Genomic DNA, 17,058 nt, shown 5'->3' on the forward strand with positions numbered 1-17,058 from the left:
TAAGTGAATGAGAATTTAGTACGTGGCCAATAATATTATTGCAAAAGGTAAGGAAAATGTTTAACATAAGAAACTTGATCCTTAGACACCAAGGCAAGAGAATCAGCATGTGAAGGGTAGCCTATGAGGTCTATTTTGATATTGCTGGACATCTGCTAAATGGTTTAATATTATTTTCACATGTCATTTTGGGCTTTCTTCCGAGAGGTGATTACAAAATTTATCAAAGACCCCCCCAAAGAAAACTGCCCCGAAAATGTCTGTGTGCTGTGTGCCTTTTAGTATTTAAAAGTGAAATTGGCCAGGTGCGGGTGGCTTACTCCTGTAATCCCAGCACTTTGGGAGGTTGAGGTGGGTGGATCACCTAAGGTCATGAGTTCAAGACCAGCCTGGCCAACATGGTGAAACCCCATCTCTACTAAAAACACAAAAATTAGCCAGACATGGTGGCAGGCACCTCTAATTCCAGCTACTTGGGAGGCTAAGGCAGAATCACTTGAACCTGGGAGGCGGAGGCTGCAGTGAGCTGAGATTGCACCACTGCACTCCAGCCTGGGTGACAGAGCAAGACTCCATTTCAAAAATAAAGTGAAATTATGATCATCTCTTCGATGATGTGGAACCTGAAAGGACTATGAAATTATACTCATGGGTATAAAAGATAATATGAACAGTAGATAAAAATCACATTCATCTGGGAAAACAAACATATTCAAGTAGGAGGAGTGGGGCAAGTAATAAAACAGAGGGACTCAGAGGTTTAAGGGATAGAGAATTACTTAGGACAAATATGTGCAAGCCCAGGTAAGAGAGGTGAGTCTTTGAAAACTCTGATTCAAGAGCTGAACAATTGGCTGCTTTCCAGAGAACAACAGAATGATAATACAAAATTGATTTAATGAGATGAGATTAAAGGAGTTAATTATAACAAACTTGGAAAAATAATTCTTAGGATGCTAGATGGGACTCTTCTAAGATTTGATAGCTCAAAAGCACTTCGAAGCCTTGATGATTAAAGTGTACTGCACAGGTGCACAGACAGGATGCCCACCAAGACAGGAAATGGAGTGTTTACCAAGACATAACACATGATGCAATTAAATGAAAATAAATCCAATAGAGCTCAATGTCAAGGAAAACTTTTTTTTCTCCTAAATTTAATAAATAAATCAATTATGTATTTAGTCTTCCCGGGAGTAGGAGCGAATAGTGAAATATTTGTTGCTAAGAAGGTTTAAAATTGGGTATAGGGTAGGAATAAACATTTCCTGGGTTGAATTAGACTAAAAAAACCTACAATTTTTCCCTGTCATGTCCATTTACATAATTCTGATACTACCCTAGATGTTGCCAGAGTACGTGAGTGTTATTTGCTATTACAGATGTACAGGTTTTTTTATGGGTTAACTCCTGGTTTGTGAAATTAATTGCTCTCTCTTCTAGATCCAGAGGCTTGCTATTGAAGTAGCATTAGCACTTTCCAGTGTGTGGCCTGTGGAAGGTGACCACTGTCCTAGACTGGCTCAGTTATCCCATTCCCTTGATGAGGCTCTCTTTCAAGCGCAATTGAAGGTAGTAACAACAGTCCTAACTTTATGAGGATTCTCTTTATGTTAGTAGAAATGTGTAGATTCTGGAACAGTGCCTAGCAGGTTGCAGATACTTACTAAAAGTTTTCTGAGTGAATGAAAAGTCGAAAATGAATGTATCCTTCCAAGCATTAATGTGCTTTGCATCAAGCAACATTAGTGTAAAATTCTGCTTTTTCTCTTGCTTTTTCTTTTCAATGTAGGAAAGGTGATTTCTAATAGATGCCACACGTTGTAAATCTCTGACCTCTATTTTCTTGCTGGTAGTACATCTACTGCACTTACACATATGTTGTTCCTTTTCATTTCCAGAAGATTCACTTAGTTCCTTGATACAGAATCAGAGCTTAAGACTGTCATTTCACAAGGGCATTGAGCACAATGAAACTGTGAATCTTTGAAATTTATGATTATGCTTCACATTTTTGTAAACTTCAAATAACCTTGGAAAAATTTCCAGATTGGGTATAGAGTTATTTAATTATAAAGAACTATTTTAGGTGTAGTCAATGATTTTCAATTATTATGTCAATTACATTCATTGTATTCACTTATGGACTTTATGGTAGGTTACAAAAATAAATATATACTTTGAAAAGAAATGCACTCTTTATGCAAAGGAGTTATGCCATCAACAAACTTGACCTCTAATTCCCAAGTTTATTACAGAAAAATTTGTAGTGTGAAAAAGGCAAACATCTCCAGCTCATCTTCTCAGGTATCTATGAAGATTCCATACAAACGCCTTTCAAATTTTTCCCAGGAATGCTCTCGGAACTGGACCTTGATGAAGGAAATACTCACTTTCTGACTCACTGGAATTTGTTATAGTCAAAGTAAGGCACAAATATTGAAGATAAACTTGGTACAGTATGTAGTGCCTTTTGTTATTAAATGCAACTTTGGGTGACTACTTGACATTTTGACTTCATTGATTTACTAAAAAAAGTTTTGAAAATTTTACTGAAGACCACTGTTTTTGTTTTTGCTATTGTTTTTAAATTTACTATATATGATGTTTATAGTCATTTCTATGAAAATGTTGGCATTAAGCCTTTTAATCAGGGGCACAATCTGCCACCATAATATTCTTTTAATGGGAAATCAAGTAGGAATGGATAAATGTGACTTTTCTAGGAATGGAGACCACTGAAAATGAGACAGAAACTAGTGTGTATAAATACATTACAGTATGGGTGTGTGTGTTCATACTTCACACCATGAATGCAATGAAAGGATCTCTAATCAATCACTATAGATAGTGCTTTGCATGTTATGTTTCCAGTCTGGGTACAGCTGGCATCTTATTTATTAACAAAAGGAATTCATCACTTCTGTTTGGAATCATTCTCTATCAGAACCCTTAACCCTGCATCCTACCATCCTGGGCTTGCACTGCAAGTTACATGATCCCTGAGCTGACCACTTTGGCTTGAATCCCTGGAAGGAGAAAGGAGAGAGAGCAACTAGTTCAGACACAACCATCTAGTTCAGCTTTGGTACTGCTTAATTCTTTTTTCTCCCTCCCTCTAATCCTTTTTTTGACTGTCACATTTTAATCCTCTTTTTGACTGTCACATTTGTCCTAATAGCAAGTTAGTTAGGACATGCCTGTTGGCTCTCGAGATTCATGGGACAGCAATGCAGCAAATCTAGCCAAGGTATTTGCTCTCTCTAGCCCTGCCCTTTATCCTGTCCAGTGAATATCAAAACAGGTAGAAAACATGGCCTGAAGGATTGTCTCTGCCACCACCTCCATATGCATTTTACCAGTAGTCCTGTCATACAGGTTGAATTAGTTTATGTAGAACAAGTCATGAACACTTTAGTGTGGAAAAATAGTATTATATAAAGCTTAATATTAAACATTATGAAAAATACATATTTACAGAAGAAACTACAAAATACAACTATGTACAATAATATCTGTTACCTTTAAATTATATAAAATTTTAAACATTCTCCAGATTAATAAATTATACATAGTATCAACAGAAATAGCTGGCACCTCTGTAGGGCATGAAGCAAGTTTTTAAAAACAGATCACACAGTGAATAATTTTTATCCAGGAGCTCTTCAGGTACATTCTCAATGCCTTGAATAGACTGGATCTGAAAGGAAGAACACTGTAATTAGAGACTGCCACGGGGTGTGTCATAATTGTTTGCTCTGTTTATGAAAATTACTAATGTGAAAAACTAGCAGAAACACGTAGCTCAACCTAGTTTAAGATGAGACCATTCCTATTGGGACCAGGTAATTCCATTTAGAAACACAGATTATTAGACTTGGACTAGTGATTCTAGCCCATCACCTCTGTTTTTATGGATGAAGCCATAGGCCCAGAGAGGCAGAGTAACTTACTCAGGGTTACACAGCTTGTTACAGCTAGTTAGTTCAAGAGTTCGGACCTGAATCTTAGCCTTCGGGTACCTGGTGGCTATCCTTTTCTATACCATAGTTAGCGTCCTTCAGGAGTGCTCAAGATTACTCTAAAAACAGATTCTTAAGTCAAAACAAGACAAAGGAACCTCCAAGATCCCTCAGAACTTGCTCATACTGAAGCCTCTTAAGGAATCTCCCATGCAAAAACCTTAATTTACTATACAGATAAATTAGGGTGTAATTTGTAATTATTTATAATACAAAAGAATTATCTGATTTACAAAGGACTCCTTGAAATAGCAGCTCTTTATGTGCTTTACAGGTTGCTAACTCATTAACATACTGGCTAGGCTGGGTGGTAGAGAGAACCAAGTAAAAGGTTAGGAGACACTACCTGTTGAAGATCATTTAGAATGGAGATAAGAGGGTATGAAATAATGTTTGTCAAAGAAAGATTATCTGATTTATAGAGAGATACCAGTCCACATGGCAAGGAAGTGTGGCTGCATCTGCCCACAGCCATGTGAACAAGCCATTATGAAGCGAGTCCTCCAGCCCCAGTCTAAGTCTTGACTGCAACCTCCTGAAAGACTCTGGGCCAGAGCCACCAGTGAGATAATAATTGCTGATTTAAACTGCTAAATGTTGGAGTAACTTGTTAGGCAGTAATACATAACTAATACAATCCTCTTTCACATTTGCAATTTGCCTATGTGATAACTTAGGTCTTCACGATGGCCCAGAGTAAGACGAGGCATGAGGACCCTTCTCATCATTTAATTATTGCTTGACCAAAACTGTGCCTTGTAAGGTTTGTGTTTTTTTTCTATTGAATTTCCCATTTGAAAAGTGTTATGTGCTTATTCTAGAACATTTATAAAATACAAAAAATAGAAGGAAAAATAATATATTTTCTCCCGTCTTTTTCCTTATGCATTGTTTTTGTTTTACATCCTGCTTTTCTTTATAATAAATACCCATGCTATTATAACATCCTCAAAAATAGCATTCTTTTGTTTGTTTTTTCTTTTTTCTTTTTTTTTTTTTTGAGATGGAGTCTTGCTTTGTAGCCCAGGCTGGAGTGCAGTGGCATGATTTTGGCTCACTGCAACCTTTGCCTCTCGGGTTCAAGCAATTCTCCTGCCTCAGCCTCCCAAGTAGCTGGAACTACAGGCACACATCACCACGCCCGGCTAATTTTTGTATTTTTAGTAGAGATGGGGTTTCGCCATGTTGGCCAGGCTGGTCTTGAGCTCCTGACCTCAGTTGATCACCTGCCTTGGCCTCCCAAAGTGCTGGGATTAGAGGTGTGAGCCACTATGCCCAACCTGTTTGTTTTTTGAGATACAGTCTTGCTCTATCACCCAGGTGGAGTGCAGTGGCACAATTACAGCTCACTGCAGCCTTCAACTCCTGGGCTCAAGTGATTCTCCTGCCTCAGCCTCCCAAGTAGCTGGGACTACAGGTGCACACCATGCCTGGTTAATTTTTAAATTTATTGTAGAGAAGGGGTCTCACTTTGCTGCCCAGGCTTGTCAAACTTTTAGCTACGAAAAGCTTCATGCATAATTTTTTTTTTTTTTTTTTTGTATATAGTGTGGTAGGAGAAATACAGGGTCACAAGATAAGAATGTATGAAGGACCCTGATACCTTGATTGCCAGATTCTTTTCCAAAGGGATTTTACAATTTGAGCTAGTTGTGATTTCAAAGCATCTTCCCCAGTAGTGAAGCTTATTGCTTGGAAAAGAAAGGTTAAGCAGAGTCCTTCATAGCAGGCATCCTCAGCTAGGCTGGAAGAGATACCTTGTGAAACTGCTGCTCAGCTGCAGGAACCCCCTCCCCACCCTCCCTCTCTTCTCCGTTGCCACTCTTTATGGGTAGGAGAAGAAATGGGTGGTGTACATTGGAAGAGCTTTAGGTTATTAATGGTTTCCAGAATCTTTTTCTTTTTTCTTTTTTCTCTTTTCTTCTCCCCTCCCCTCTCCTCTTCTTTTCTTTTTTTTTGAGACAGAGTCTCGCTCTTATTGCCCAGTCTGGAGTGCAGTGGTGGGATCTCAGCCCACTGCAACTTCTACCTCCCAGGTTCAAGCAGTTCCAGTTCTGCCTCAGCCTCCTGAGTAGCTGGGATTACAGGCGTGAGCCACCATGCCTGGCTCTTTTGTATTTTTCGTAGAGATGGGGTTTCATCATGTTGGCCGGGCTGGTCTCGAGGTGATCTGCCCACCTTAGCCTCCCAAAGTGCTGGTATTACAGGCATGAGCCACTGCACTCAGCTAGAATCTTTTTCTTTTCTTTCTTTTTTCTTTGAGACAAGATCTTGCTTTGTCACCCAGGCTGGAGTGCAGGGGTACGATCTCAGCTCACTGTAGCCTTGACCTCCCAAGCTCAAGCAATCCTCCCCCTCAGCCTCCTAAGTAACTGGGACTACGGGCATGCACCATGATGTCTGGCTATTTTTTTTTTTTTTTTTTTTTTTTTTTTAGTTTTTTGTAGAGATGGGATCTCCCTATGTTGCCCAGGCTGGTTTCAAACTCTTAGGCTCAAGTGATCCTCCTGCCTCAGCCTCCCAAAGTGCTGGGATTACAGGTGTAAACCTCTATGCCTGGCCAGATTGACCATATCTTGATGAAGGAACTTGGGGAAGTGAGTGAAGTAAGTGCCTACCTCTGTGATACTCTGGATTCACATTTTCATAGATTGGAAACAAGGGGTTTTCTTGTTCACTCCGTAGCTTTCTTGCTCTGAGGACATCTCTTACACACTGATGTAGGTAGACATACTGACACTGTGGAAAAGCAGAAACAGGTCAGAGGAGGGCCTGTTCTCATGCATAAGAAAGATGAGAGACTCACAAACTGTTGACAATGATGAGATTATATAGTTAGCAAATTTCTTGATCACCACTTCACTAATGGTCTCTGGTAAATAAAAGAGTGACTGTCTTTTATTACCACTGAAAAGAGAACAATGGTAATGGGCAGAGAGGTGGTATTTTTCATTCTTTATATATATATATATATATGTGTGTGTGTGTGTATATATATGTATATATATATAAAAATAAAAATATTCTGTGAGAGCCTACAACTGTGTCTAGTACATAGTAGGTCCTTCACAAATTCAGTAGATGAACGAATGCCAGACACTCCTATGTAGCTTACATAAATTACCTCATTTAATGATTTCAACAATGTTGTGAAGTAAATACAATTATCAGTATAAACTGAGACTCTAAAGTAACTTCTCCAAGGTTACACAGCTAAGAAATGGGGCCCTAGGGTTTCATCTTGGAGATGTGACCTCAAAGTTCATGTCTTTTTCACTACACCAGTTTTCTTAGATGAATCCCAATTTCATTGCATTACTGAGTGAGAAAATCATTTCACTGCATACTCTGCTGGTTTGTTCCCTTTATTCTAGGAAGATAGTGAAAAAAAGGAGGTGTGTACAATAAGCCCCGCTGGACTGTTCTTTGAGTGCAAGGTCAGTGTCTTATCCACCTCTGTTCTCTCAGCATCTGGGTCTGCCATGTGGAAGAATCTCAAAGATGTTGGCTAACTGCAGAGAACTACAAGGGTTACATAGCGAGGACAGACCCATCTGTTGGCTATTTGAGAATTTACTACTTTTGAAATATAAATAGATATAGAAGAGTCAGTGCTTTGGTGACCATGAAGACCTCCACTGCCACTGTGTCTCAGCCACAGGCAGCCAAGCTTGTGCATTGGGCCCCCTTCCTTATACTCCCTGAGTTCTCTCATAAGGAAATTGATTTCTGCAGAACCTTCCCTTGCTGATAACTTCCCTTGCTGAGCAACTGCTCAGAGGGAGTTGTGAGCAGTGAAGGAGACTGGGCTCTCAGCAGCCTCCAGCCAGGCCAGGCTGAGCCATCAGGCTTCTGGGGATCCCAGTTTCCCCACTTACTAAACAAGGAGGCAAAGGTCTCTTATAGCTAACATCCTTTGTCTATTAAAGGATATAGATTGATGTCAGACAGACAGATATTGAAAAATATTTCCAGATCTTGTGTTTAAGGCAATCAGTGTAGTCAGTCTTAAAGTATTTTAGAGGTTTGAGATACAAAGTAGAACAATTAGCTCTTTCCTCACTAACAAACAATTTTTCCAAGTAAACAGGTACTTATTTGTATGGGTTGGCACTAGATATTGTCCCTGATTGGAACCTAGCCTGGCCAGCTATCCTTGGGACTATATAAGGTAGGTCTGGTATAATCAATAGATAAGAACATCTAATTAAATTAATTAATTAATTTATTTTTTAAGAGACAGAGTCTTGTTCTGTCGCCTAAGCTGGAGTACAGTGACACAATCATAGCTCACTGCAGCTTTGAACTCCTGGTCTTAAGTGATTCTCACACCTCAGTCTCCTGAGTAGCTGGGATTATAGGTATGGACCATCAGGCCTGGATAAATGTAAACAAATTTTTTTTAGAGGCAGGGTCTTGCTCTGTTGCCCAGGCTGGTCTGAAACTCCTGGCCTCAAGCCATCCTCCTGCCTTGGCCTCCCACAGTGCTAGGATTACAGGTGTGTGCCACTGTACCCAGCCTAGAAAAGGACATTTTAAACAAATCAATAAGAAGTGAGGCCTGCAATAATATTGATAACTATTCTCTGCTTTTCTGCTCACAGACCTTTGTCATTTATTATGAATGTTATATGCAATCTCAATCTTGAAAATCTGAGAAAGGTACAATCTGAGAATGGTTGTTAGTATAAAGCAGTCTCTTTTTGCTACCTTAAAAAGGATCCACCAAATTATAGGCTGACACCTCCCTGTTTCCTCCCACCCAAAGCATAATTCATCTTTTCAGTTCTACTGGGATATTACATTACTTTGGGACCTTAGAGGTAAGCTGTGAATGAACTCTAGTACATCTGTGCTATGGCCTAGTAATAAATTCTTTAACAATGATTCACCATGGGCTTTGAAACAAGTTAATATCCATTAGTTTGCCTTGCCTTAAATATAAATTCTTCTTTTCCCAATAGAACATCCCTTTGAAAATGATTACTACTAAAACGGTGGGATTGTTAATGTGCTTCTCATTTTATTCTTAATGAAAAGTAGACAAAATATATGAATCTCAGATCACAAAAGATAATTTTTTGTTAACTGGTGAAGGCTTGGCTTAGTGTTGACACATTCAGTTCCATCCAATTTCATCAATATTTGGAGTATTTATTAGATATTATTTATAGTATTACAGTCTTTTTATGATCCCTGAGTGCATGGCTTAGTATTTAGTGAACAAATACCTATAAGATGATAAATGTAAGATACAATTGTGTATAAGGTTTCATACAGGAGAGAAAGCCATTAGGTTCACTTTCAGGGGAGGAAACTATCAAGCTAAAGAGAAAAGGTGATATTTATAAGAATTCAAGCAAAGAAGTAAGGCAACATAACATAAAATTTCACATATATTCTGGAAACCATGAGAAGTCTAATGCAGCTAAAATGCTGGTTGCGTGGGTCACGGGGAACCCCTCGAACAGTGCCCCAAATGGAACCTGAGGTCCTTAGTCCTACAACATCTCAGTGTTTCCCTCCCAGGAGAAGCAAATGAGATTGAGATTGAGACTGTGACTATCATCTATTGTTCTTTAACAGGTTATTGCTCCCTGAATGTGTCTCTCAGGGTCAGGCTGCAAATTTCCCTCAAAGCAGCATAAAAGAAGAAGGGACGCTCACAAATCCCCTGACCAATGCCTCTTTGTTTAGAAATGCTTGCTGTTTGAAAACCTGTGAAGACCTGCATCCCTTTGTATCTCAAATAAAGACAGAGGTAAGTTGAAGTTCACTGTCACCATGGACCCAGAAAAATAATACAAGGGGTCCAAATGTCCTCTGTCTTTTGCTAAAATAGTCACCCACAGGGGCTCAGCCACAGATCACACCCCTCTGCACCCACTCCCATTACCAAATGCCAGCTCTAGCACCAGGGATTCTGAGCCTGTAGAAACAACTCAACTTCAGCAGAGGCTTAAAGCAAGGCAGATGATACTAGGTTGATGCAAAAGTAATCACGGTTTTTGGCCATTAAAAGTAATGTAATTAAATGCCATTAAAATGCAATTAATGCCATGAAAAGTAATGGCAAAAACCGCGATTACTTTTGCACCAACCTAATACCTGGATAGCATCTGGAATTTTGTTTGAGAAAAAAGGGAGAGAGAAAATTTTATCTTACTGCAATGTTTATTTCATTATGATGGAAAGACTGAAAGGGGATTCTGGCCCAGGTGGGTAAACCTTCCTTAATTTGGCAGACCCTAAACACTGGTGGTGGCTAGTACGATGACATGAAGCTGGAGGAGTAAGTTGGGGCCAGCTTATAAAGAGGCTTGTACCCAGGGTGAGGTTTGAACTTCATTTTACGAGCAGTGGTGAGCTTTTCACGATTTTTCTGCAGGGAGCTGGCAGAGTCAGCAAGGCAACTTTGATGGTGGTAGTGGTGGTGAAGGATCATTAGGGCAGAGCTGAAGGCAGGAGACCCACTAGGAGGCTACTCATTAGCAGGGCTAATGAGAGTTGATAAAGGGCTGTGCAAGGGCAGTGGCAGTGGGATGAGGGGCTAGCTCCAAGGGAAGGAAAGGACTTCGTGACTGCTTGGATGTGGGAACTGGAGGAAAAGAAATCCACTCCATTGAGCCCAGGAGTTTGAGTCTAGCCTTGTCAACATAGTGAGATCTTGTCTCACCACGTAAATAAACAAACAAAAAATAGAAATAATAAATAAATGCACATATCCATGCATGTAAGCATGCCAGGCGTGATGGTGCACACCTGTAGAAGACTGTTTGAGCACAGAGTTTGAGTGAGTCCAGTCTGGGCAACATAATGAGACCGCATCCCTTAAAAAATATAGGTCAGCTCTCTGGCTTGGGCAAACACACGGATGGCAATACTATTAAATGAAACTGGAAGGTGCAAAAGCAGGAGGAAGGTTTTTGTTGTTGTTTTGTTTTTTGAAAGAAAGAAAGAGAATGAGTTTGGCTTTGATCTTTTTGAAGTTAGATGGCTGTAAGCCTTTTGGGGGATCCATCTGGTAGGCAGGCATTTACATGTATGCGGAGGCAGGAGATTAGATTTGGGTAACATGAGCATGTACGGGAATGGAGAATATCACAAAGAATGAAGACTGAGAGAAAGGGTGGTGCCTTGAGGACAAAACCTTGGGGAACTCAAACATTAAGAAGGCAAGCTGAGGAACTAAGCCACAGTATCCTCAGTGAGGCAGGAAGAAAAGGAGAACAGAATAGGGAAAAGATGGAGTTATTTCTAAGGAGAAGGAGGAAGAGGAACATTGTGTTACCTCTGCTCTGAAAGTCAGCCAGTGATATTGACAGTAGAGTCCCTCCTAGTTGCCAAAATGTATCATGAGTTTGGGGCAGGTGTATGGAGGTGATACATGGCCCAAGAATCCTTTGACAATTACTAGAGCACACAAATACAGTTTGAGACTATTTACAATATGATAACCTCCTCTTCCCCAAGTTACAAATTAATTTGAGTTTGAGTTTGTGAAAGTGACAATAAACTAACAAAATATTAATGCTGACTTTTTAGCAACATAATTGTAGGATATTTGTTCATTCATTTAAAAGATTAAAAAATATTGAGGATATAGAGGAGGAAAACAGGTTCCCACCCTCTAGGAATGCATAGTCTTGTGGAGAAAGCTGAAGGATAATAATTATGACACAGGGTAATATAATTCTGCAACCTTTGATGAAATAACAGAGCTAGGCAGAGGTCATCAGTGGCTGCTAAAACCATTAAGTGAAAGGTTGATGGGGATAACGAAGGGTTCAGGCTGACGCTGCCTGAACTCACTGTCAGTTTCCTCAGCGCTGAAAGAGAGACAGACATGGCGATCTGCCTTCTGATGTCATGCAACAGAAAGCCCTCAGCACCACCCACGAAGCATTGAGTTTAATCAGGCCTCTAGATCTAACCACCAGCTGACAAAATCCATGGGGAGTAGAGGAATATATTACCACCATGAAAAAGCAATCAGCCACATCTAGAATGTGGGAAAATCTACCGAACAAATGAGCTGGCTTATTTAACAAATAAATATCATGGAAAACAAATGGGAGGGAGGATTATAGATTAAAAGATTTCAGAGACACTTCAACCAAATGAAATATGTAAACTCTGGATTCTAATGAAAACCAAATATAGTTTTTTTACAAAAAGTAATTTTTTGAGATAATTAGGGATATTTAAATACTGACTGGCTATTAGGTGATATTTAGGAATTATGGTTAAGACATAGATGTGATAATGACATTGTGGTCATAATTTTAAAGAGTCTTTATCTCAAATATACATATATATGTATACATGTTCACATGTACACACACATATATACCCATACATATGTATATATGCAATATATGTAATATCACATATATGCATACAAATGTACACATATAGGTGTATACATATACACACGTACACATACAATATGACATGTATTACACACATACATATATACATACACACATGTACACATGTATATATGTATATGTGTATTTAAGGATGAGATAATATGGTAAGTGGGATTTGCTTTAAAATATTTCAGTGGGGGAATGTCATGGGGTAGGGGAACATTAAATGTGGGATACAGATGGGAAGAGAACACAGAATACTGATAATTGTAGAAGCTGGGGTTTGGGTACATGGAAACTCACTATACTATTTTTCCTAGTTTTGTGTATTTTCTTTTTAAAAATTTTCTGTGGAGATGGGCTCTTACTATGTGGCCTAGGCTGGTGTCAAACTCCTGGCCTCAAGTGATCTGCCCCCCACCCCCGGGCCTCCTAAAGCACTGGGATTACAGGCATGAGCTACTGGACCCAGCCATGTTTTGTATATTTTTTTTAAAACAATTTCATAATAAAACATTCCAAATACGGTGGAATCATTGTTATAATGAAAGTACTCCCAGCCCAGGACAATAGTGGTGGCAGAGGTTCCTGCCTGCAGGAGGCAATGATGCCATTGTTTTGCCAAATGTGAGTTCTGCAGGATATTTTTAATTTTTATTTTCATTTCTCTGGTTCAATTTTTACTGGCTTGAATGCAGGATATTTATTAATATGTGCTGCACAAGAAAAGAATTCAGGGGTCAAAGTGGTTTTGGGATTAGTGGATTCAATAAAGCTCAAACGGGGCCTTGGCTGCAGGAAACTCTCTTTTTATGGAGCATTGCTGTCTGTGCATTGTCCATGGGTACTGTGGCTCTAAGAGGGGACACAGAAGCGTGTAGAACTTTTTACTTTTCCAACCATGGATTTTTTTTTTTTTTTTTTTTTTCAAATACAGAGGATTTTGCATAGTTACTTGGAGAAAAACTTGTGAAACACGAGGGTAAGAGAACTTGAGCCTTAGAAGGCATTGATGCAGAGGCGTGAATGCTTGGTCTCTATTGAGGAAGAGATCTGACTCTGAGGCTAGTATGCTTATAGCACACTCAAGGGCCCAGGTTTCTCTAGAATAGTGCCCAAGCCACCTCAGCCACTTCATGGCTGTGGGCTTTGTGCAAAGCCCTTTAAGCTTTTGGACCTTCATTTTCTAGTCTGGAAGTGGAATATAATATGTCTCGCTTGGTTATTGTGAAAATTTATTGAGATAACATGTTCAAAAGTGCCCTGCAAATGTCAAAAGTGCTGCACAAATGGAAGCACGTGGTCTTTAACATCTACATATACTCCCTTGGGGTCTCCCGAAATGGGGGTGTAGGTGGAGGGAGTGGGGCTGGGGGAGAGAAGAGATTGGGATCTTCTTTCCTAAGTGAAGTTCTTATGCTCATCTGCCAGCCTATCTTAAAATGATCCCCAAGATGGTCACCTTCAAGACCAGTGAGATTTGTTTTAAAATAACAAGTCTTAGAAAATATCTATATTCAGTTCTTTTTTTCTCTTCCTAATGTGTCATAGTTATTTCCCCTTGTCAGATTAAAGTCTTGGATATTTTTTTGTGGGAATATAGTGGGGAGGAGGGTGGCCTGTAACTTTCAGTCTATAACTCTTACCTCAGTCTGGACCATGTGAACCCTGTGAAGTCTTAGGTCGTGCACTGCTCCATAAATGTCCACAGAGTCTTTGGAGTCTAACTGCTGGAGGATTCGGTCCAATGCAATAAAGGTTCCAGTCCTACCCACACCAGCACTAGAAGAGATGGCAAAGGAAGATCGAGCCTTTTTATTAAATTTGCCTTTCAAGATTGCATCTAGAGACTCTGGCACAATCTTTTTTTTCCCTTCCCAGTTATGGGAGAAGATAGGAATATTTCTTTCTCTCAATGTGCTCTTTCTTTTTCTCTTAAATAAGTTTAACCCAGAGTCCCCCAACCCCACCCCCCCACAGCCTTCTATCTCTTTCCACTCCCTTCCTGTCCCTCCTCCACTCTGCCAGGGATAAGTACTGCTCTGCACTTACTGTGTATCATTTCCATGCATGTTTTTAATACTTTTCCTACATACAGGTAAATCTATAAACAACATCTATGTTTCAAAAATCTACTGAAATGGTAACAGACATGCTTTAGGTATCTTTTTGTCAACTTTCCTACTCAATATTATGTTTTCAGATTTATCTATATTGCTACGTATAGATCTTCTCCTTCCTCTTCTTTTTTCCTTCCTTCTTCTTTCTCTCTCTCTCCTTCCTCCCTCCCTCTTTCCTTCCTTCACAGGGTCTTGCTCTGTTGCCCAGGCTGGAGTGCAGTGGCACAAGCATAGCTCACGGCAGCCTCGACCTCCCAGGTTCAAGCAGTCCTCTCACCTCAGCCTCCTGAGTAGCTGGGACCACAGGCACGTGTAACTAACTACTCTCAGCTAATTAAAAAAAAAAAGATTTGTAGAGATAAGGTCTCCCTAATAGTTGCCCAGCTTGGTCTTGAACTCCTGGCCTCAAGTGATCCTTCCACTTTGGCCTCCAAAGTGCTGGGATTAGAGGCAGGATATACCACACCCAGCTGATCTAATTTCTTTTAGTTCTCTTCATAAACCTCTGCTAATCCCGTGGCAGTGAGATCATTTTAAATTTTTCTCTATTAAAACGTGTGTTGGCAATGAACATGAATATATGTGGAGATTTCTCAGGGGTCGACACCTAGAAGCAGAACTCTTGGGTTGGTCATGGGCATGAACACCTTCAACTGCACTAGGGATTGCCAAATTCCTCCCCAAAATGGTTGTGTCATCTGGGGATTTTTGATTGATACACACATTTATAAGATAACAGTTCTCCAGTGGTCCTGGACAAAAATGCCTGCCATTTTTCAAAAAGCAGAAAGCTCTGAGGTGAGTGCCTCACCTTCCTATTAAGTGTCAAGGTTCCAAGGACATAGGAAAGCAGGGCTCCTAGGGTGCTGGGCTGACAGGGAGGAGATGAGTACACTTGGCATTTCTCTTACTGCTGCAGTTCCCTGCTCCATATTTATTAGTGCCATTCAGTTAGGGCTATCAGTGTTGCTGCAAACATTAATTAGCTAAATACCAGGCTCCCCAGAGAGAGAGAGAGAGATTTCACTTGTTAGGCTGATTTTCTGGAGAGACTGAAGCAAAGAGAAATCAAGAGAACAGAAATTTAAGAGAAAAAATTAAGTGCTACAGATGGCAATTGCTGTGCTGTGGTTTGAATGTTTGTGTCCCCTCCAAAAATTCATGTTGAAACTTAATCTTCAATGCAACAGTATTAAGAGGTGGAGGAGGGCTCTGCCCTCGTGAACGGGACTGGTGCCTTGTGAAACAGTTGGAGGGAACTAGCTAGGTTCTTTTGTCCTTCCATCCCTCCCTCCACGTGAGGACACAGCCTTTGTCTGCTCTGGAGGACACAGTAACAAGGCACCATCTTGGAAGCAGAGACTAAGCTCTCAACAGACACTGAACCTGCCAGTGCCTTGATTTTGGACTTCCCAGCCTCTAGACTATGACAGATAAATTTCTATTATTTATTATCCAGTCTGTGGTATTTTGTTTTAGCAGCACAAATAGACAAAGACATGCTACTAGACGTGGAGGGAAGATTAGAAAATAAATCTTGAAGGATAGGTAGGACTTAGGTGGAGAAGACAGATAAAGCCATTCCAAAATGGAAGAATGGCCAGAGGCAAGAATAAGCTTGTGTGCTCACTGTCCTGGCTAGAATGTGAAGGGAGTTATTGGGAACTTAGATTGAAGGTGATATGCCTGATGATGGAAAGCATGGAATTCCCATCAGGACTTTGCATTTCAGAAAGTAGGAAAAAAGCAAGAGGGAGAGAGAAGGCTGGAGAGTGAGGGTGAGAGAGAGGCTACAGGGGAAGAAAGTGGAAAAGGAGAAGTCAGGGAAGAGAAATGACGTTGGCAGAAGAGGAGGAACGTTACAAAACCCTCTGGGGGCGAGGCAGGCTGGTTGGTCCCCATGCTTACGTATTTTTCCAGACTCCCAGGCACAACCCCCTTATGGCTGCCATTTTATTGGCTGCTAGGTTTCCTAGTACCTGCAGTGCACCACAGTGGGCCCAGCACCCGGGCTTCTGTTGATGTAGTCCCTGACAGTTCTCACAAACTGGATCAGAGACTGGGTGGTTTCCGGGACTCCATGGTCTGGCCACACCGTATAGTGAAAGTGGCGGATGAGTCTGTGTGCATCAAGCTGTTCCTCCTGTAAGAGCAGAGAGCAGGATAAAAGAGGAACTGTCCAATGCAAACCTTCAAACTTGACAGCTGAGCCATGGAGAAATTCCTGTGGGCTGAAACTACAAGAGAAGAACCAGCAAAAGTGGGGTTCACAGATCTCGTTCATCTCCCCAAGCTCGGTTGTTAAATGAAGTCAAGCAAGCTAACATACACTGCATATCTTAAACTCCCGGATGGTCCACTCGGGCAGGACGGACTCTGAGAGCATCTGCAGGATGAGGTCCCCATAGTAGAGGGAATCCTGGTCCGCTGGCCAGTAATGGTCACACTTTACCTAGAACAGGACAGACAGAAAAAACGTGAGTCCGGAAAAGTGACTCCTTTGTGAACCTGGGGTTTCCCTCCTCTAAATGTCTTCCTGAGTTA

General features: G+C 40.5%; 1 protein-coding gene across 2 annotated transcripts in view; it reads right to left on the reverse strand.

The window, feature by feature from the left end:
• Positions 1–2,229: 2,229 nt before the first annotated feature.
• The window catches only part of PTPRB (protein tyrosine phosphatase receptor type B), a 117,306-nt gene continuing 102,477 nt past the window's right edge, over positions 2,230–17,058 (reverse strand). For both annotated transcript variants that reach the window (XM_054445024.2, XM_054445025.2), the window contains 5 exons: positions 16,844–16,966; positions 16,494–16,657; positions 14,041–14,176; positions 6,641–6,761; positions 2,230–3,700 (listed from right to left, as the gene is read on the reverse strand). In XM_054445024.2, the coding sequence (XP_054300999.1) occupies positions 3,678–3,700; positions 6,641–6,761; positions 14,041–14,176; positions 16,494–16,657; positions 16,844–16,966 (567 nt within the window). In that variant the 3' untranslated portion in view covers positions 2,230–3,677. The remainder of the gene's footprint in view (positions 3,701–6,640; positions 6,762–14,040; positions 14,177–16,493; positions 16,658–16,843; positions 16,967–17,058) is intronic.

The sequence above is a fragment of the Pongo pygmaeus genome, chromosome 10, assembly GCF_028885625.2.
Source record: "Pongo pygmaeus isolate AG05252 chromosome 10, NHGRI_mPonPyg2-v2.0_pri, whole genome shotgun sequence".
NCBI lineage: Eukaryota > Metazoa > Chordata > Mammalia > Primates > Hominidae > Pongo > Pongo pygmaeus.